Source organism: Rattus norvegicus, chromosome 1 (genome assembly GCF_036323735.1).
Source record: "Rattus norvegicus strain BN/NHsdMcwi chromosome 1, GRCr8, whole genome shotgun sequence".
Classification (NCBI taxonomy): domain Eukaryota; kingdom Metazoa; phylum Chordata; class Mammalia; order Rodentia; family Muridae; genus Rattus; species Rattus norvegicus.
The window spans coordinates 76,634,379-76,657,444 of NC_086019.1; the positions used below are offsets into that span (position 1 = coordinate 76,634,379).

A 23,066-nucleotide genomic window follows, 5' to 3' on the forward strand; every position below is an offset into this window, starting at 1 on the left:
CCCATGCAGACTCTGACTGCTGTGCCAGTCTCTGTGAGCCCCCATGACTCCTGCTTAGTTGATATCTTTGGGCCATGTTCTCCTGGTGTCCACCCCTTTGGCTTCTACAATCCATCCTCTCCCTTTTCTGTGGGGTTCCCCTGAGCTCTGCCTAATGTTTGGCTATGTGTCCCTGCCTCTGCTCAATATACTCACACAAATAAACATTTTTAAATTTAATAATTTAAAGGAAGGTTTTAAAGGAGAGGGTGGGACAAGACAGCACCCAAGGACCTGCCACACCCCCATGACATAGTTCCTCCAGGAAGGCCTCCCCTGAAATTCTCAGAGCCTCCTACCAGCGGGAATGATGAACCTGTGCTGGACACTTCCTGTTCAAACCCCAGTGCTTGTGGTCAAAATCAGAACACCTATAAGCTTTTCTTAACAATATAAACAAACACTCTAAGCTTTTCTTACAAGAAACAGATGTTCTCTTAAACAGCTTTTGCAGAAGGAAAACATGCAAAAGAGCCTGATTGTGTATGACCTAATCACACAAAAGAATTCAGACTTTATTTTAAATAGCTTACAGAGGCTGGAAAAGGAGACCAAAAAAAATACATTGAACGTGTTGGACAGGACAAAGGAAAACAGCCAGTACCTTAACCTAGGAGTTCTTCCACGAACTAATCAGTTTGAGGTGCTCTATAACACAGTATCACAGACAGGCTGACTTCAGAGAAACTAGGTCCTCGTAGTTCCGCTATAAGCTGAAGTCCAAGGTGAGAGTACCAAACTGGTCAGGTTCTGGTGAGGGTTTTTCCTTGGTTTGCAGATGGCCTGCCTGTGTTCTTGCATGGGACAGAAGAAGACAAAGCCTTCTTGTGTGTCTGATCAAAGCGTATCAAAAAGGCCCATCCACATCATGACTTCATTAATCTCATTTCAAAATATCACCATATTGAAGGGTTAGGGCTTCAACATATGAGTTTTGGGGTGGCACAAATATCCAGACCATGAAAACCCAAACATGTATCTCAAGAGTAATTTTTTGTACAGCAACTGGAAATATTGCATGAAAACACTGTTTACTTATATAAATATAGACAGTTTATTTTCAAGTAAAAAAGTAAAAAATAGCTTCTCCCTGCTCTGAAGTTCCTCATTTTTCAGTATCTCCTGCCCAAGCCCCCAGCTTGTCTTAAAAAATTTTCTCAGGGTATCTTTTGTGGTATTGACTACTTTTCCACATCCACTGTAGCTACTATTTCTAGCAACCTAAAGACTCACTCTTTTTGTTCTCACCCCAACACAGATCTGTCAGGAGAAAGAGGCACCCTACTTTGCCTGGTTTGCCTGTTAGACTTAATACTCTATTTTCCTGGGACCTCAACTCAGGCTCAAAGCTCCACTACACTAGAAATGCCAATTGAAAAACACCTTCATTCACAAACCCTGATCCAAAATTCTGAGCATACCTCAGCTGATTTCAGATCTTCACTTCAAAATCCACCAACTACTTTTGTTCTTTGGCTTTCAAAGGGAGAATATTATAACGGCCCCACATACACAAAATATGTTATAGGCAGATAGTTCCCAATTTATGATTTTTTTAGCATTACGATAGTACAGAAGCAATATCCATTCAACTAGGAATTGGGTAAAAGTGACCTAGGCGGATGGTACGCAGGATACTAACTCTCACAATGCTGGGCAGCGGGATCAGGCCATGGCTTCCAGAAAGCCATACAGTCAGGAGAATGAACAACTGGGACTCCACATTACACTGTGCTGCTAAATGATCACATTTGGTAGGTCAGGTATATTAAATATCTGTTTGTCTCAGACGCTTCAACTTACGATGGGTTTATTGGGACATACGTCATCATAAGTCAAGAACACTTACACACATCCTCCATGTCTCTGAACACTTCTTTGATGTCCTTTTTAGCTTTTGCAGATATAGCGACAGCCTTAGGACATTTCCTCCGAATGTATACTCTGATGTCGAATCAGAGATGAGCTCCGGCTATATGCCTTACCACATTTGCTACATTCATATGGTTTCTCTGAAGAATGACTTCGCTGATGTCGGATAAGGTCTGAGCCACTACTGAATGCCTTCCCACATTCATTACACTCGTAAGGCTTCTCCCCAGTGTGACTTCTTTCATGTAGAATGAGGGATATGCGCTGAGTGAAGGACTTCTTACATATTTTGCACGCGTAAGGCTTCTCTCCAGTGTGAATTCTTTCATGCTGAGCAAGATGAGCACTCTGGCTGAAGGCTTTCCCACACAGGTCACATTCGTAAGGTCTGTCCTCGCTGTGAATTCTCTTATGTCGGGTAAGAGAGATCCGGTGACTGAAGGCTTTCCCACATTCTTCACACTGATAGGGCTTCTCTCCAGTATGAATTCTTTGATGTTCACTAAGAAATGACTGACGGCCAAAAACTTTACTACACTTATTGCACTTGAAAGGTTTCTCCTCCGAATGGATGTTGAGATGTACTTTAAGGTTTTTCATTCCACCAAACATCTTTCCACATTCCTTGCACTCGATGAGTTTCTTTTTCCTTTTATGGATTTTCTTGTGCTGAATAAAGGATGAAAGGCGATTGCATACCTTCTCACACTTGTTGCACTTAAACTGCTTCTCCCCACTATGAATTCTGAGGTGCAGAATAAGGGTTGAAAGTCGTCCGAAGTCTTTCTGACACTTATCACATTTGTAGGGGTTCCCTGAAGTGTGAGCTCTCTGATGAAGCATTAAGGCTGAGATCCTACTAAAGGACTTCCTGCATTTCCTACACGTAAAAGGGTTTTCTGACTGGTAAGTTCTCTGCCTGAGACTTTGAATTAAGGCCTTATTTTCATGAGTTTTCTTCCCAATACAAATTCTTTTATGTACAAGGACTGGCTTCTTTTTGAAGCCTCTCCCACATGCACTGTATTTTTGTATTCTCTTTCTGTTGTGAATCTTCTTATGAAGTAAAAGGGATGACATCCGGCTGAAGACTTTCCCACATTTTCTGCACTGGTGAATGCTGTCAATAGCGTGATTATTATGGTGTGGACTGAGGGATGGGCATGAATCTGAAGTCTTCTCATGGTGAAAATTTTCCTTTCCATTATGACTTCTTCTATGAATCATCAGAGTTAACTTTTTATTAAAAATGTCCCCACACTTATCACATTCATAGCTTTTATTCTGAGTGTGAACTCTCTGGTGAAGAATGAGAGATAAGATCTGCCTGAAAACTTGTCCACAAGTACTGCACTCATAAGACCTCTCTCCAGTGTGAAAGCCTTGATGGAGTTTAAGAGATAAGCTTCGAAAAAAGGTTTTCCCACAGCTATTACACTTTAAAGATTTCTTGCCTGAATGCCCTTTCTTGTTTTTTCTTGGGACTGCATTCTTGTTATGTTTTGCCTTCTCTGTGGGAACCTTTTGTTGTGAAGAATCTGGTTTCTTACAGATGCTTGGCCCAGATTTGTTACATTGACTTGGTGGTAACTTCTTGGTCTCATCCTTAGACCCTAATTCTGAAAGACACCAAAAAGTTAGGATTAGTTTTTCTGTAGTGAAGAAATGAAGTTCGTATAATAAAAAAGGGGTCATTGTAATTAGTGATTATAATGACCCAATGTTAACAAGAACAATGTGTCTTATCATAGTCCCCATTACTATACTGAGGTCTTGTGGTGATTACTTTTAATCATTGGTGTGACAAAATCCAGGATCACCTAGAAGGAGAGCCTCTGAGGATATCTTAATTATGTTAATTCACTATAGGAGGCACCAATCCCTGGGCTTGGGGTTCCAGAGTGAATAAAAAGAATGTAATTATATTAAAACTGTGGGCGGCACCATTCCCTAGGCTTGAGGGAATAAAAAGCAGAAAGCTAGCTGAGTAATGCACACATGAATTATTTCCTCAGCTCTTACCGTGGCTAAAGTGGCTGCTTCAAGTTCTTGCTGTTTTATCTTTCTCTCAATGATGGAGTGTAATCTGGAATTATGAACCAATACATCCTTTCTCCCTTAAGTTGCTTTTTTCTGGGTGTTTAATCATAGCCACAGGAATTCAGGGATATTTGAAATTTGAAAATGAATAAAACAATTTTTATGTATATGATGTAGTTTATACCATATGCCACATTTAGCTCTAGACTGTTCATCAGTTAAATGTAACTTACTATATGAAATGTTTACAAAAGGGAATATTTACACAGAAATGTTATGTGGTTACTTGGGAATAATGGTGAAACAGAAATTAACTGTAAATGGGTAAGAGAAATATTACCTGTGTGATAAAAATCATCTAAAACTGGATTATGGAGACATCAAACTTTGTAAATAAATGGGAAATGGATTATACTCTTTTGGTTTTGAAGAATGAGTTCACTATATTTCTTTCTTTCTTCTTTTGTTTGTTTGTTTGTTCTGTTTTTGTTTTTCAAGACAGGGTTTCTCTGCATAGCCTTGGCCATCCTAGAACTTACTCTGTAGACCAGGCTGACCTCAGATTCACAGAGACTTGCCTGCCTCTGCCTCACAAACGCTAGGATTTAAAGGCAGGCACCACCACTGCCCAGCTGGACAATACTTTCAAAGTTACAAATACTAAAAGCATATTCTTGAATAGCAAATCCTGAAAACCAAGAATATACTAACAATTAGTATTGAGTGGACATTTAAAACAATAAAAACTTTAAACTTAAGAGAAACAGAAAAAAAACTCCAAGGAAACAGAGTAACATATTAAGCTAAAAAGAATGAATCTATTATTTAAGTGATCAAATTAGAGTATGATGCATTAGTCTGAAAGGTTCAGAATAATTACTTGTGCTGATAACAGTGCTGTCATGCCTGAATTCCAAGCAATCAGGAGGCCGAGTCAGGAAGATCCTGAATTCAAAGTTAGCTTAGCACATATGCATATATGCAATGCAGTGTAATAAGAAACTGTCTCAAAATTAAAAGAAAAAAGTACCTTTAAAAGAGTTATTTTTGGGGGTTGGGGATTTAGCTCAGTGGTAGAGCGCTTGCCTAGCAAACGCAATGCCCTGGGTTCGGTCCCCAGCTCCGAAAAAAAGAAAAAGGAAAAAAAAAAGAGTTATTTTTCAAATAATAAGGTACTTATATAGCATATTGATTATGGACCTTAACTTACATTGGGGCACAATAAACAGAGCACAGGCTTTAGAACTGTACTATTCAATACAGTAGCCACTAGTTACAAGTACCAACGGGTACCTAAAATGTAGCTGGTATGATATGGGTCTATTATGTGAGTATAAAATAGATATACAGCAAATTGTGAATGAAGAAGGGCTATAGCCAGCCTGAGCATGACAAACATGGCTCGAATAGGAGCCCTTCCCCAACTCCATCTCCCATGGTGTAAACCCTTAGACTACATTCCTGAAGCTAGTCCCCAAGGTCTATTCCCTTAACTGGCCACTTCCTCCTCCTGAGGCTGACTACTGAGGTCCAGGTATCAAAGTATTAAAGTGCAGCAATCACAAGCTGACACTGGCTCACCTGATTAACCTGCCCAATTAAACACCTCATCCTAATACAGGGGTTTCCCCCTTTACCTTTATAAACTGTCAGTTGCCTGTGGACCACATCTGTCTCCTCTCTATCCAGAGGCAGTCCTTTGTCTCTCTGGGACAAATACCCTTTCTCCTGATTCTTTGTTCCCTTCCCCTTCTCCCTCATCCTCTGTCTCCTGTTTGTTGTCTCTTATTTCCTGCCCTCTCTTCCTCTGGGGCAAACAAATCTCCTTTGTGCTGAGTAGTTGGTCTTGGTGTATCCTGTGCCAACACCAAACCTTCTAGTGAAGATATTCCATTAAAAAGGCATGCAGAACATCTCATATACTACAGCATTGGGGTCATACCAGATTAATAAAATTATTAAAGAGAAGCCCTGCGTGGGTGATGGTAACACCATAAGCACTCTGCAAGAATCTTTTTTTAAAAGATTTATTAATTTTATGTATATAAGTACACTGTCCCTATCTTCAGAAGAGGGCATCAGATCCCTTTACAGATTGTTGTGAGCCAACATGTGGTTGCTGAGAATTGAACTCAGGACCTCTGGAAGAGCAGTCAATGCTCTTAACCGCTGAGCCATCTCTCCAGCCCACTCTGCAAGAATCTTGATTGCTGACTATCTTTCTATGCCCCGTTGTGTTCTTTAAATTGGATAGCATTGGGCTCACCAAATAGCTCAGCGGGTTAAAGCATCTGCCACCAAGCTTGGCCTGTATTTGACCTCCTGGACCAAGGTACAGGACAACCTTCAAGTTGTCCTTTAATCTCCAAATCTGCACTGTGGTGCATGTGCATGTGTGTGTGCAATGTAATTTTTTTAAAAAAGATTTATTTTATGTATATGAGTACACTGTAGCTGTCTTCAGACACACCAGAAGAGGGCATCGGATTCCTTTACAGATGGTTGTGAGTCGCCATGTGGATGCTGGGGATTGAACTCAGAACCTCTGAAAGAGCAGCTAGAGCTCTTAACCGCTGAGCCATCTCTCCAGCCCTACCATGTGATTTTTTAAAAAATTTAAATGAGGGCTAGAGAGATGGTTCAGTGGTTAAGAGCACTGACTACTCTTCCAAAGGTCCTGAGTTCAATTCCCACATAGTGGCTCATAACCATCTGCAATGATTTTAATGATCTGTAATTTTTTTAAAAAATTTAAATGAAATGAATACAATTGCTACCTGACAGGATTTCTCTGAGAACTATAAATAATAAATATAAATTTTCTGGTCCATACTATCTCCTCCATCTGTTAATTCTAGTGTTCAAACACCTGAGAACTGAAGCTTTTTTAGTTTATTATTGATGTTGAGTAATTAAGAACAAAAAGAACAAGACTATTCAAAGGGTCTTCAATTATTGTATTTTAGAAGATGTGAGTCTCTCAACTGCCAACTGTATACCAGAGAGACAAGCCTCTGGGCTTGAGAAGGATTATTTTGATTGGGATAAATGAAGGAAGACCCTCCCATTGTTGGGTGTTGCATAGCATTTTCCTCTATTACAACCATTGATCTGGGAAAGAAATTCATTAAGACACAGGACGTAGGAAAGCAGGAGGATAAAACAGTATGTTGTAAAGGAGGAGCTCATTAAGACATAGGATGTTAAAATGGATGTGAAACATTCCATCCTGCAAAAAAACTCATTAAGATACAGGATGTTCTAAGGAGAGATAAAATCACATTATCTTGCAGAGAAGCTTGTTAAGTTCAGAAAGTAAACATCAAAGGTTTTAGGAAGTTCCTGAAACTGAAAAATACATTAGGCTTCTCCCTCCTGAACATATATATCCAAGCAGTAAAGGTTCCTGAAAGACATTCTCAAACAAAAGAGGCTCAGACTACCTGAGCTACCTGCAAGAGATACTCCCCAACCTCTTAGGTAGACAAGGCAAGTTGTACAGTATGCTCCAGTTTTATAGCCTTTGTGAGCTGTTTCTTGTGTTGTTGTGTAACAGTGTCCTCCAAGATTGAAACATGCCATTCTATTTGGAAGCTCTTTGGGCAGGATGATAAATACCTCAAGATACCATCAGGAAGTCCCTGAAACTGATCAGATTCACTAGGTCCCCTCCCTGCCAGAGTAAATAATAAAAGCTGAGAGTCCCTTTCAAACAAAGGAAGCTAAACTGCTTTGAAACCAAACCAGCTGCCTGAAAGAAACAGAAACCAGCTAAGCTGCCTGGAAGATCAGAGTCACTGGGAAAGGATGCTCTCCAATCTGTTGACTTGCCTGTAGGCTATGTGGTATGGTACAGGTTTCCCAGTTTCTGTGGGCTATCACTCATGCTGGGGTGGTCCTGGGTGATGCAGTTGTCTTTCAGTTGTTTCTGCTCCTGTAAGTAATCCCTTAACACACTCCTGTTAAGTAACTCCAATAAAACTCATTGATTTATCAAGTTGGATTCTGGTGGTATCCTTAAGTTGGTCTGCCACTGGTTTCCTGTCTGGGGTGAGCAGATGCTTGTCTACCTTGAAGGGACTCTAGTTAGTTTGCGAACATGACTCTGATAGGCCTTGCCCTTCTCCCGTATTTCCTCTGTCTTGCTAAAAAACCCTTAGACTACATTCCTAAAGCTAGCCCCCAAGGTCTATTCCCTTATTTGGCCACTTCCTCCTCCTGAGGCTGACTACCGAGGTCCAGCTATCAACTATTGAAGTCCAGCAATCACAAGCCCTCTTTGGCTCACCTAATTAACGTTCCCAATTAAAATTAAACACCTCATCCTAACATATGTTTTTTCTCTTGTACCTTTATAAACCACCATTTCCCTATGTGTCACGTCTGTCCCCTCTCTATTCCAAGGCAGTTCTTTGTTCCTCTGAGACAAAGATCCCTGCCCCCTCCACTTCCACCCCTATTCCTTGCTCCCTTCACCTTCTCCCTTATACTCTATCTCCTGTCTTTGTCCCTTATTCCCTGCCCTATGTTTCTCTGGGCAAATAAATCTTTGTGCTGAGAACTTGGTCTTGGGGGTCATGAGCCATTACCAATCTCTTACACATCTCTCGCCAGAATAGTGTTGGATAACGGGGTGACACCAGAGGTCCTGGGCTATATAAAAAGAATGTTGAATGAACACAAACATCCATAACTTCTTGACAGTCACACTGCCCTTTTGTGGCTGTGTGAATGAAAATGGCCCCACCGGAGTTTCATATATTTTAATGATTAAATAACAGTTAGTTAATGGGGAAGAGGAGGTGTGGCCTTGTTGGGGTGGGCGTGGCCTTGTTGGAGGAAGTATGCTACTGGGGGCCAGCTCTGAGATTCCCAAAGCACACACCAGGCCTAGTCTCTCTCTGTCTCTCTCTCTCTTCCTCTCTGTATGTGTGTATATGTGTGTGTATCTGTCTCTCTGTCGGTCTCTCTGTCTCTGTCTCTTCCTCCCCCCAACACCCTCCTCACTGCTACCTACAGATCAGGATGGTAAAGCTCTCTCAGCTACTGCTCCAGTGACACGCCTGTTTGCTTTCTGCCAGGAAGACCATGAACTAACCCTCTAAAACTGTAAGCAAGCCTCCAATGAAATGCTTTCTTTTACAAAGCTGCCTTGCTGTCTTCACAGCAACAGAACAGTGACTAAGACACCCCTCTCCCTTAAGTTGCTTTCATCAGAGTATTTTACCACAATTGACAGAAAGGTGAGAGAAGACTAGGGGTTGGGGATTTGGCTCAGTGGTAGAGCGCTTACCTAGGAAGCGCAAGGCCCTGGGTTTGGTCCCCAGCTCTGAAAAAAAAGAACCAAAAAAGAGAGAGAGAGAGAGAGAGAGAGAGAGAGAGAGAGAGAGAGAGAGAGAGAAGACTAGCCCTACATGATTTATCAAAATATCAGTGTTGTGACTTTGAAGTTCCAATCCAGCCCTTGCTGGACGCAGTCAATGTACAGTCTAGGACTTCCTCACCTTTCTCAAGTCTGTACAGTTCTGAATTGGGAAGCACATGCTGCTCCATGAGTGCTACGTAAAGAAAATTCCCGCAACTGTCCAATATCTGGTGATAACTATCAAAATTATTATTAGGAGATACAGAACATTCTGGTAAAGTGAGGAATTAAAGTAACATCATTTCACAGTGAAGCCACAAGATCAGATCAAACAAGAAGTCTGGCTCCCCAAGGCTCACAGAACACGGTGGAGAAGTGGGTAGAAAGAATGTTAAAATCAGGACAGAGAGGAGCCGTGGCCATCGCACTCATGAATTCACTGCAACTGTGGTCACCTGCCCAAGTTGAAGCCAGCAAGATCAGTAAATATTCTAGCAGGCAACACTAAAAAGAACCGGGTGGTTTGCAACAAACAAAACAAACAGAAAGTGGAAGGGGGCATACAAGGGAGTGCCAGGGCACTGGGACGGTTGAGCTGGGGTAGACATTGAAGGGACCTGTACTCGGCACAAGACAGCGCAAGAGCAAATTCTCAGCACAAAAGAGACTTATTTGCCCAGAGGGACAAAAAAGCAGGAAATAAGAGACGAAGACAGGAGACAGAGGACTAGGGAAGAGGGGAAGAAAACAAGGGATGGGGAACAGGTATTTGTCCCAGAAGGACAAAGGCCTGCATCTGGATAGAGAGGAGACAGATGTGGCCCATAGGCAAAAGGCCGTTTATAAAGGTAAAAGGGAAAAAACCCCGTGTTAGGATGAGGTGTTTAAATTTAATTGGCTATGTTAATTAGGTGAGCCAAAGAGGGCTTTTGATAGCTCGACCTTGGTAGTCAGACACAGGAGGAGGAAGTGGTCAAATAAGGAAATGGATCTTGTAATCTAATTGTTTTTAGCAAGGCAGAGGGAATGGGGGAGAAGTACAAAGTCTGTCTTGTTTGCCATGCTCAGGCTGGCTAGAGTCCCTTCAGATACTGTATACACGTATAAAACCCTCAAAAAATATATATACATATATATATACATATATACACATATACATATATACACTGGAGAAAGGAAAGGTGGCTCAGTTGACAGGAGTGTACAGTGCTGTAGAGGATCTAAGCACACGAGCCGGGTAGTTTACAACCACCTAACTCTAGCTCTGGGTGAATCTGATGTCTCTCCCATCTGCTGGCACCTGCACTCATACAAACATATACACATAATAAATAATAAATAAATAAACAAATAGAATTTTGGAATTTATCGTAGAATCCTTCCTGGTTCCAATCTCACTGGCTTTCCTTTATCTATTTTGTCAAGTTCTTGTCTTTTACGTGAGTGTTCATGTAAGGGTAGGTACATGGAGAAGCTGGATAATGGTGTTGAATCTCCTGGAACTGGAGTTCCAGGTACCCACCCACCAGCAGTGCTAAGACTCAAGCCCAGCTCCTCTGGAAAAGCAGTGAGCTCTCTCAGTCACGAGACCATCTCTCCAGACACTGCCTAATGGCTCCTTCTTTGCATCTTTATGGACTGAGGACTTCTCCTTTTCCTCTAACGAATATTAGTGCACCCCTTCAGTTCATCTCCCTGTTTCTAAGAAGAGAGTCTGAACCAGAGCAGATGTTAACGTTAAGCCCAGTGATAATCGTACAAGCCTGGGGACCTGAGTTACATCCCTGGAACCTACATAAAGGTGGAAGGAAAGAATCATGTCCTCAAAGCTATCCTCTGACCTCCACACATACACTGTGGCATGCCCATGCCCACCCAGAGAACAGACAACACACACATATCAAAAACATTTAAAAGCAAATTAAAATAAAATGGGACATATTCCAACTTCTAGAAGGCAGATGCGAGTCTACACATAGCAAGAGAAACGACAGGTCAATGCAATGCGTTTGATGATATGAAAAAGGCCTTTGAGGTGCCTCAGCCAGTAAAGGTACTTGCTTCTAAGTCTGGTGGCCTTAGCTTGATTTCTGAGACCCTCATGGCTGAAGGAGAAAACCAAATCCCGTACGTTGTCATGTGATGTTCACAGAACATCCACATACCTATCCACCAACTGACCCTTAGGTATCCACACACAAAAAGGGAAGAGATAAAACAAAAACAAAATCCCTGGGTTGGAGATATGGCTCAGTGATTAAAACACTTGCTGAATAACCGTAAGAGCCAGAATCTGGATTCCCAGAACCCAGGTAAATGATAGGTTGTCCCTGTGGCCTGTGTGCAGTTCCAGCCTCAAGAGACCCAGAGCACGCTGGCTAGCAAAACTAGCTACAACGCTGTGGAGCTCCAGGTTTGATTGATAGAGTCTGCCTCAGTGAGAAAGATGGAAGACTGATGAAGGATGATTCCTGACACCAACCTCAGGTCCCCAAATGCACCCGCACACCTGTGCCCATGTGCAAACATGCATACATACACATGCTCAATTCGTGCACATGTACATGTGACACATACATACATGCACATACAGAGAGAGAGAGACAGAGACAGAGATAAAGAGACAGAGACAGAGAGACAGAGCAAGAGAATGGAAAAAGAAAAAAAGTTTAAAGTATAACCTATAACCAAACAGAAAACAAGGAAAAATATACTTCAGGATAGAATGGGAAAATGTTTTTGCTTTGTTTTTAGTTTTCTTAGTTTTGCTGTTGTTGTTGTTGTTTGTCCGTTTTGGTTTCTTTTCTTTTTTCTTTTTTTTTTTTGGTTCTTTTTTTCGGAGCTGGGGACCGAACCCAGGGCCTTGCGCTTGCTAGGCAAGCGCTCTACCGCTGAGCTGAATCCCCAACCCCCTGTTTTGATTTCTTGAGACAGAGTTTCACCATGTAACTCTGGTTGGCCTGAACTCACCAGGCTGATCTTAAACTCACAGAGATCCACCTGCCTCTGCCTCCTTGTGCTGGGATTAAAAGCGTGTGCCACACCATCGGGGCAACATCTTCTCTTTTTAGAAGAAAATAAATAATAGTAGTAACTGCTCCCATGTTGAGGCATAGAGATGCAGCTTCCAGACAGGGTCAGTAAGGACTGGTGACAGGTGCACGTAGGGGCTGGAATGCCGCCCTTGAGAAGAAAATGTTTTTCTCATTTGGCCTTAAACTGTGTTCTACTGTGTCCTGTTTCTGTGGAAGCGGTTCTCATGCTAATAGGAAGAGGGGTGATTTGTTATGTGAATATTTTGAGAAGAAGCCTTTGTTTAGTCTTGCCTCAGTTGTTCCTGGTATCCTGGGAATAATGATCTTATGGTACATTGCCAAAATGGAAATGGAAGTAATGCATATTCATATCTAGCTTGTAACTGCATGCAGTTGCTTCTGCCTTGGCTCTGCATCCCCTGTGTCCTGGTGGTGTGCGACCATACCCAGGGCCCCCAACGCACTAGACACTGACACTCTGTTCCTCAGGGCCTGTGACTTTTGAGCAAGGTTCAATGCATGCAAGATTCAATGTGATCTGGGGTATTAAAGGGAAGGAGGGAGCTTTAAAGTGAGAGTAAGAGAGATAAGAAGAGAAGATTGGAGGAGGGAAGAGGAAGGAGAGGGAACACTCCATGGTGACTGCCTCTGAGCCATGAGCTGGATGGCTGGGACACCACAGGAACCTCTTCCTCAAAATCCCCAGAATAGCCATTAAAGAACACTGTCAACCACAGGAAATGGCTGACTTCTTATAAATATTTCAAGGAGTACTAGGATACATGGTGAGGGGCCTTGGGATTCAATCAGGTTTTGGGGTTGAATCCTTTGGCTGGGATTAGTGTCCTTACAGTGTTCCTTCGTCCTTTCTACCCTGTGACAACACAGTATAAAGGCCACATCTATGAGCCTAGCTAAGCCTGGCTCATCATTAGATACTGTATCTGCTAGAGTCTTCCTCTTAGACTTCCCAACACTTGGGACCGTGTATGGTAAATTTTTACTGTTTACCAGTAGTTTGTACTGCTGTGGCACCTTCCGCAGCTTGAATGACAAAACTTAGGCCTTGGTTCTCAGTCACTCACCAGGACCCCGGCGCTTTCTTGATGGCTCCACCATCCATGGTGCTTTCCCTTTCTCCAACAAGGCGATGATATTTGGCCTCCGGCAGGCAAGTCCTACACATGGGACAAATACCCATCATTAAGTGGACACCACTGAAATCTGAGCCAAGTCCTGTGTTAATAAAACGTGGGTTCCTCCTCACAGTGGGAATACACTGTGATGTAGGGATACAATGTGAGAGGCAACTGCAGAAATGGGGGATGGCAGGAGTAAGGGTAGATATGGTGATGTCCTTTTCTATTTGTGTGTGTGATGGGATGGGGGGGTAAGGTTTCGAAACAGGGTTTCACTGTGTAACCCTGGCTGCCTTGGAACTTGCTCTGTAGACTAGGCTGGCCTTGAACTCACAGAGATCTGCCTGCCTCTGCCTTCTGAGTACTGTGATCAAAGACATGTGCCCTGAGAACATAGTTATTTCTAAGAGAAGTAGATTCATGATTCCTGGCACTCACCTCCTAAAAACTTGGGCCCTCCCAAGTGGTGATTTTCATATATTAACGAGATAGCAGGTGCACGTGAGCTCCTCAAAATCAGCCAGAGAAATCAACAGTGATTATAACTTTGCCCTCCATCCTGTCTCCTAACTTCACAAGAGGGCTAGCAAATCAAATCAATTCCTGGCCCATCAATCAAACCAGTATATTTATGAGCCTAAAGGAAGGGTTCAGGGAGCATCAAGGTTGCTGAACACATGGGGACTAGGGAGGGCACGGAGACTGGCACTCTTTTCTCCCAATCTCTCCTGATTCGTCTCTTCATCTGCAGCCTCTACAGCATCTTGTATGCTGAGTTAGCAAACTTGAAGCATACACCTCGAGTCCTATCAAACCTGGGAGAGGGCAGTTTGTGGGAACCTTCAACCTACAGTTAGTTGGGACCTTCAGAGGCCTGGACTTGTAAATGGTGTCTGTGGTAGTTTGAATATGCTTGGCCTAGGGAGTGGCACTATTAGGACGTGTGATCTTGTTGGAGGAAGTGTGTCACTGTGGGAGTGGGTGACCTCTTAACTGCCCGAGGACAGTCTTCTAACGACCCTTAGATCAAGGTATAGAACTCTCAGCTCCTCCTGTGCTGATGCCTGCCTGGATGCTGCCATGCTCTTGCCTTGATGATAATGAACTGAACCTCTGAACCTGTAAGCCAGCTCCAATTAAATGCCTTTATAAGAGTTGCCTTGGTCATGGTGTCTGTTCATAGCAGTAAAACCAAAACTAAGGCACAATCTGAGGTAGGGATAGCCTTGTGACAATGAGTCCTTAATCTGTGGCTCTGATACTGACCCAGGTAGGGAGTGCCAGCATGACAATGCCAGCATGACAGTCAAGTAAGAACTGTTTGGTTTGGGGTAACCTCCTGCTCTGGTATCAGAGTGTTCTGGGCTTGAACGGTTAAGTGGCTTTAACTTTTCATATAGAGAAGGTGAAAGCTAAGTTTTATATACAGTAGAGTTACTTAATCTAACTCTATAAAATAAATTATTTTTCTGAACATAGGGTCAGGTGCTTCTGGCACAAGGTCTTCCACTATCATCGTTCAGGTCTAAAACACTCATTCTATGATCCATTGGTATGTCAGAACTCCATTCATGGTTCTGAGGCCGAAACATATATGTATTTAAAAAGCAAGTAGTACATACATTACTGACATTATACATTAAAAGAGTTTTAATTGTCACACACACACACACACACACACACACACACACACACACACACACATACACGCACGCACACACACAGGAACTTGGGTCCATTGAGGATTTACAAAGTTAAAGAGTTTGACTTTACATGGCCTCAAGTTCTGCAATCTAAAGGTGCCCTTGGCCAGTTGAGGTTCTATTTCAATTTCCAGTATGACTCCCCCGTTCACAGAACTCATCTCATATAAGCAGACCAGACAGCACACCACCATTCTCTTTCAGAAATCTGAATTCTAGCTTTGCAAGTCTCTTCCTTTCAGCCCTAAAAGGCCATCGGTTCTTCCCTTTCTTGCCACAGCCTTCAAGCTGCATGGTAGCTGCGTCCCTGTCCCCACCTCTGTGTTAAATCCACATTCAAGTTCGCTTCTTCACACCTGTCGACTCCCTATAGCACATTCTTTCTAAACAACAATGAAAAGAATACCATGGCGAGGGGGACTGGAGAGACGGCTCTGAGGTTAAAAGCAATGGCTGTTTTGCAGAGGACCTGGGTTTGAGCCCTAGCACCTACATGGTGACTTACAACTGCCTGTGACTGTGGTTCCAGGGGATCTGATGCTCTCTTCTGGCCTCCATAGGTATCAGGCATGCACACAGTGTGCATACATACATGCAGGCAAAATACTCATACACATAAAATACATACATCATAAAAAAGTGCGGTCTCCATATGACCCACCTTATTTATAAATATATAACCAAGGGAAATAAAAGCATATGCTGCAAAACCTATTTGTGAATGCTCACCGCGGTAATTCATTAAAAGTAGAGCAACATAAACACCCATTGGTTAACAAAAGATGAACTCTAGCCATACGATGTAACTGTTCACTAAAACCCCAGAATAAAGAACAGATATGTGCAGCAACAGTTGCAAAACCTCAAAATGCTATACTAAATGAGAACAGGTCATACAGTCATGACTCCGTCTGTATACGAGGCTCAGATGAACAAATACAAAGAGACGGGATGTTGGCTAGGGATTTCCCACTCCCATACGATATACAGACACCGGCAACGAAGTGCTCTTGACTGCCAGGTTTCACTGGGGAATAATGAAAAAGGTTCCAAAACTGATCGTGGTAACTTGTGTCTAACTCTGTGACTACAGTAAAAACCCAACCGACTGTGTAATTCAGAAACAGACACAGACAACACACACACACACACACACACACACACACACACACACACACACACACACTTTTTAAAAAGTGTGCACAACTTCCATTTTCCTGAAAAGACCCTAACTCATACATGCCCTTCACAGGTTGGTTCTGGATTACTGACTGGGGCTGGGATTAGGGAGTGTGGGCCATGACACCTTACCAACTGAGACCAGATTGTGATAGTTCTCCAACATGACATCTTCGTACAAATCCTTCTGATTGGGACTCAGCCATTCCCATTCCTCCTGTGAGAAGTAGATGGCTAAGTCCCCAAAAGTCACTGGTGCCTGAAATGAAAGAAAATTACAAGTCTCTTCAACCATGAACTTCAAAAGTGCTTTCTGCATGACTGGAGAAAAACGATGACTATAGGAGGCATGTCATGACAGGGGTTCTGAGACCAATAAAAACCAGAGGTATTTAATAATTTTAATAGCATGTAACAGAATAATGTAATAAGATAATGAAACTGTTATTAAAGACCATGCTGCTTAAAAAAAAAAACAGTGATTTGGACTTACTGGTTTTTATAGTGGAGGCATTTTTTTTCTCTAAGTACCTAACTTTACTGGTTCACTCAGTAATCACCCTTAGTAGTGGTAAGACATTGCCAAGAGGATCGTAGTAATACTACGAATGAGGGAACTAAGACCTAGAAAAGTGAGGTAAATTATTGCAGTCTCACATAATTACTAAGTAATGGAGCTGGCATTCAATCGTACAGTCTGGCTCCTTCCAAATTAAAATCCATTCTTTAATCTGGTTATGAATGGAACATGATAACAAGATGATGGTGTGTGTGTGTGTGTAGATGGTGTGTGTGTGTATGGGGTGGGGGATAGCAGTACACGTTCATTTGAGTGTGAGCATGTGTAAGGGTGCACACATGCCAAGCAGATGGAGGACCGGGGTCGATCAACTGTTCTCTACCTTGTTTTTTGAGACAGGATTTCCCGATGAATCTGGAGCTTCAGAGAGCTACCTCTCTCTACCTCCCAGCAGTGGGATTATAGCTGGATATTATAGACCTGACCTTTATTTCTTTTTTTTTCTGACCTTTTTGTTTTACATTTATTTCCTTATTTATGGGTGTATGGTGCAAGGTGGATGTCAGAGGACAATCTGGAGGAGAAGTCAGTTCTCTCCGACCACAATATGTCTTGGGAATCAACCTCGGTGACCAGGCTTGGTGGATGGTGCCCTTATCTACTGAGCCATCTCACTGGTCAGCGCGTAGCTTTTAAAAATAGGGATCTGGGGGCTGGGGATTTAGCTCAGTGGTAGAGCGCTTACCTAGGAAGCGCAAGGCCCTGGGTTCGGTCCCCAGCTCCGAAAAAAAAGAACCAAAAAAAAAAAAAAAAAAATAGGGATCCTAACTTGATTCCCCTGCTTGAATGGCAAGCACTTTACTGCCATCTTCCCCAGCTCCAGGAAAACTTATATAGAGTAACTAGGTCCCACTCTGGGTTGGCTATTGGTATTTCTTCCATGAAAATGGGTATGGGGAGCTGGGGGGGAAGGGGCGCAGGTACACAATGTGAAAATAAACTGTGTGGGACCATAAAGACCCAGGGTTACAGTCACCACTTGCCTTGGATTTTGATTTCCCTCGGGCTGCAGGCATTCTTTCCTCCCAGCTTTGACGGTCCACATTCAGAGACTGAGACCGAGAGCTAGCAGAAAAGAGAGATCATGAAGCTCAATGGCCTTCGAGCGTGGTCCTGAAGTCTCCGGTCGCCAATCACCTGTCCCAGGCCAAGTCACCCGAAATAAGTCCCACCCCCACCCCCACTAAAGTCAGGAAGGGGCAAGGAGAGAATATCACACAACACTGTCTGTTCGGACGATCACAGTAGGCTCATGGCCAGACACCGATAAAGAAAGTACAGACACCTGGCAGCCACCTGACGGCGGGTGACTGCAGGTGCTGGGCGCCGTACTGAGAGTCAAAGTTCCTGATCCCATGTACCATTCATTCAGGGCATAGTGATTTAGGGTCAAAAGCAGGAATCCTTACTATTTCGTTCGACACTCCCAGAGCTACCATACCCAGAGAAGCTGCATAACAAGAAGCAGGCGCTGGAGCTGGGCATGGAGCTCAGCTGGTAGAGTGAGGTGGCCTAGCATGCACTCAGCCCCGGGTTCCACATCCAACATAACATAAACTAGGCATGGTGGCACATGCCTACCCTAAGGGGTAAAACAAGGCACAGGGGACCAGAGAAAGAGATGCAGGAGCTGAGAAAGGCCTCTCTCAGGAGGGTAGCAGTGAGCTGAAGTCTGAATGTAGTAAGCACGTGAGCCACAAGGTACAGGGAAGACAACTGTCTAAGTACAGCCAAGGCCCTGTGCTAAGCATGGGCTTGAGGTGTAGAGAGATCTAACAAGGCTATGTGCGGCCAGGGGTGGGAGGGCTTGAGGTGGGGGTGGCACAGGTCCTTAATCCCAGCCAGGGCTATACAGAGAAACCTCCCTCCCACCTGGATGTCCTACCTACTACCCCAACCCACCCCTATCTCCCCTCCCACCCCCACCCTCTGGCAAAAAAAAAAGGCTATGTGCTAAGACAGTAAGGTGAGGAAGGTTGGTGGAATCAGGTCAGGAAGGAGGCGGTGAGCAGTTTCTGTGATAAGATTACTGGGGGAAAGGTGAGAGGAACTGAGCAGGAGAGAGACTAATCAGACTTTTCTACTTAACAAAACTTGGAGGTGGCTACTTGGCATAAAAACGGCTTTGGTGACTGTGGAGAAAGCAAGCAGTGTCAGTCATTAGGCAGCTATATCAAAACTGTGGGCAAAATGTGGCCAGTATAGACTAAGGAAACCTCTTTACCCATTTGCTACAAGAGTCTCCATCCCGAATTTAAGAAGTAGTACCTGACATTTTTTTTTTTTTTGAGACAGTCTGACTGTGTAGCCCTGTCTTGGAAATCTATTTGTAGACCAGGCTAGACTTGAATTCACAGAGATCCACCAATCAGTCCACCTTCCTCTGTCTCCCAAGTGCTATTGTGTGTTAGCATTAAAGGGCCCTTTGTGCCCAATCCCCAATGCCCCTCCATTGAAGCTCTCAAGCTATCCTGATAAGGAAGACACCCAACAGGTTCCACAGGGTGCACCTTTCCCTCAGGACCATACTTGGGCAGACACCAAGAAGCCAGATGCTTGCCTAAGGGTAAAAGGAGTATGTGGGGGGGGGGGTGCACCACTGCTCAAACCAGAACCTCTGGTAGAGGTGAAAGACAGCCAAATTCCAAATGCAGAATTCACCACTACAATCCTACCTGTACACAGGACAACAGCACAACACAAAACCTCCACTCTCAGCACTACAACAAAGGCCAGACTCTACACTGCACTCAGTATGTCTCAGGCATTATACAAGGCATTTCATCTGTGTAATTTCATATTCCATTTAGCCTTTCCATCAACACTCTGATGGGCACCATTTATCCCTTTGTACAAAAGGAAAAGTCTCATCCTTAACAGGTTCAGTTTCCCAGAGTAGGCCATCACATCTCCTCTGCTAGAGGAGCCCGTTGCCATGGTAACAAATGAGATGAGGCACAATCAATCACACACTGGCACACACTCACAAAGCCACTGTCATCTGGTGGCTCACAGTATCTCTAGACTTCAGCCTCTCTCTCTCTCTCTCTCTCTCTCTCTCTCTCTCACACACACACACACACACACACACACACACACACACACACAAACACACACGCAAACACTCTCACACCCGCACAGCTAGGAACAAAAGAGATGCTCAGAATTGTTTGCCCACACCCTCGGCCCCCTCCAGCATGCGGTGGCTTCCTTTTCCCACTACGCCACTAATCAGTTCCTGTACAGTCACCTGTTCCTGGGCCCCACGGGCCGAGTGCCCCCCTCCACCTCCATCATTCTGTCACACTCACACACAAGTACAACCGAGATGCTCAGAACTCTGTTCCTACAACCACTAGCGGCCCCTTCCTGTGGTGCCTTCCTTTATACAGGTCATATCACGCAGTTGGTAGTATTCGCACCTGTTTCTTGACAGGCCTAGTCAGTCTCCGTGTGTGTGTGTCTGTCTCTCCCTCCATTTCTCTCTGCCACATACACACACGTGGAGTCGCCTGAAGGATTCTCATACTGTGTCCACCGGACAAGACACGCTGAGCGTACACGAAGCTTCAGGCGTGCACACAAATCAACTCAGATCACCAGAACGACCCAAGCAAACAGGTCTCTCTTTCTCTCTCTCTCTCTCACACACAAACACACGCACAAACACGCACACAGACACACACGCCATTCAGTATTTCCACCGAAGGCTCGCGGTCACCAGACCTCTCACCTATCTCCCTACAGCGTCCTCCGTCTCACAGCTGCCACAGAACTGCCAGCAACAGAGCCCCCGCGCCTGCGCACTCGCCTGCCCGACCCGCAGGGATCCCTTCAGGGCCTCTCCCCCCTCGCCCCGCCCCTCGATCAAGACGTAGGCCAGTACGGCCCCGCCCCCAGGGCTTCCCCGGGAGCGTGGAGCCACGCCTCCCGACGCACAACTGGACGCTGCTCTCGCCGGGCCCCAGAGACAGCGCGAAGCCACGCCCTTAATAATTTGCATAGAGGGCGCAGAGGGGCGGGCTCTTCTGCGGACGCGTGTGTGCGCTCCTACGCTAAGCGATTTTCTAAGGGGTACCAACAAGCTCGTCAACATCCACACAGCATTCCTCTATTCCCGGGTGCTTCTTCTAGCGCTCCACACCTTGGGCTCACTTGGCTTCCACGCGCCTCACGCCGTGCGCAACCGCGAGCTTGTACCGCCAACCTTTCCGGCTTTGGTCAGGGACTATGGATGTCCACGCCCAGAACCTGAAGGAAGGGCGTTTTCCCTCTGGTTGCCTGTCTGGAAACCTTTTGACCCTGAAAGAGGACAGATTTTCTTCAGTGGCTGTTCAGAAGTCCATGGAGAAATGATGGCCACGTGAGAAAGAAGAGGAGCGTTCTACCTTGGAGTCTGATTGAAGACTCCAGAGCACATTCATCACTGCTTATTAATAATGCTTTACTTCCTACCAAGCTGTAAACCTGAAATTTTCTAGGAATCTCAGGAGAAATCCCACTTAAAGGGGTAAGGCCAGCCCTAAACCTCTTGAGCAACCCTAATGTTTTCTGGTTCTACTATATCAGATTATAACTCCATTCAAGCCACTTCCAGAACCAACTCACATCTCACCAAGGAGAAAAGGGCTGGGGGTGATACTTGAGGGAACTCTAGGCTCAGTGAAAGACAAGGAATGACTCGGGTCACACGGCAATCAGGATAATTTCGACACCAGACCCTGTTGTGGCATCCCTTAGCAAGAAGTCATTGGTGTATCCACAGTGAAATGCTGCCAGCAGCATAATTCAGTATATCCAACCAGAACATAACAAGTGCCTAGAGAAAGGGAAATGACTTATTTAGTCAAGACAGTGATGAATGTCAACCGTGGCATCTGAATGGTCATTGTGTGAGGAAACACCGTTCTTAAGATTCCATAGCTCTCCCAACAGCACTACTGAGCAAATACTGCAATTTCATCCCACCAATGGTAAAACTGAGGTTTCAAGCATGTGGGCCTTACCTGAGGCCCCAGAAATAGGAAGCACAAAATTTAAATTCTACACATCATTTCTTTAAAGGGGAAACCAAGAGAGAGTAAAAGGGCCCCAACCCAAGAATAGGGTGGGAATCCCCAAAAAAGAAGTGCGGCTCAAATTCTCACAACCCTTTCAAAGTTTCCATCCAGGAGAAACTACGATGTTACCAGCAAAAGAGGTGGAGCATTCATTATCTTGGAGACCAGAAAGGAGGAGACTAAATGTTGCATTCACTTTCCAGTGAACGAAAAAATAAATAAATAAAAGGAAAGAACATGACTGTTCCTAGGTATGATATAGGGGAAGGTTTATTGTAGATAAAAGGGAGACATAGTCAGAGGCAAGGATGTCTGAGAGAGTCCAAAGTGAGTACCACCCTAAGCCATATGAGGAGAGGGAGGAGGGGAGAGAAGAGGGCTCACCCAAGAGCTGGAGGCTAAAGAGAGTAGGTGAAAGGACTAGGTAACAAAAATGATTGGATAGGGAAGAAGAGCTGGGGAAAGGGTAGTCCAACCCATGGGCTGGAGAAGTTTAGGGCAGACAGCAGAGTATGCCTGCTCTGAGATAGGTACAGATTGAGAGATGATGGGAGAACCTGGTGGCCAGGTCCCCTTTAATATCTTAAGTAGGCACCTTTGTCCAGGGTTTGAAACTTAACACCCAGGAGACCTCTTGAGACCTCAGGAATGTGCCTAACACAGCTTGCATGCTCAGACTAGCCTCTCCTGTCATACTCGCAACTGTCCAGCCGATCCAGAGGAAATGAGGAGAGGGCATGCCTCAATACACTTATGCCACCCTGAAATGTGTCCTTTTGTCTACTGGAGATGGAAGGATACAAGACCGGGGAAGGGGTTTAGGGAGAAGACCAGCCGCGGAGCAAGGAGCAAACCATAAAAAGAAATTGTATGAAAAAGGCCATAAAGAAACTTAGAATTTGTATATTAATATTTTAAAAAGAATTAAAATGAAGAAGTGAAGGGACGAAGGGACGGAGGGAGAGGGGGAGAGAGGAGACAGAGAGAGAGAGAGAGAGAGAGAGAGAGAGAGAGAGAGAGAGAGAGAGAGAGAGAAGAAAAGAAAAAGAAAAAA

General features: G+C 44.2%; 1 protein-coding gene across 2 annotated transcripts; it reads right to left on the reverse strand.

Moving 5' to 3' along the window:
• Positions 1-518: 518 nt before the first annotated feature.
• On the reverse strand, positions 519-20,755 carry Zfp667 (zinc finger protein 667). Of its 2 annotated transcripts, none has more exons than NM_001008557.1 (5): positions 20,686-20,755; positions 17,936-18,017; positions 16,505-16,631; positions 13,437-13,529; positions 519-3,530 (listed from the first exon to the last, which is right to left on the reverse strand). In NM_001008557.1, exons 2-5 carry the CDS (start codon positions 17,966-17,968, stop codon positions 1,957-1,959), a joined length of 1,827 nt encoding a protein of 608 aa, NP_001008557.1. In that variant the 5' UTR covers positions 17,969-18,017; positions 20,686-20,755; the 3' UTR covers positions 519-1,956. The 2 variants fall into 2 exon arrangements, with proteins under 2 accessions (NP_001008557.1, XP_006228251.1); XM_006228189.4 differs by having other exon boundaries at positions 20,375-20,721.
• Between the last annotated feature and the right edge of the window lie 2,311 nt (positions 20,756-23,066).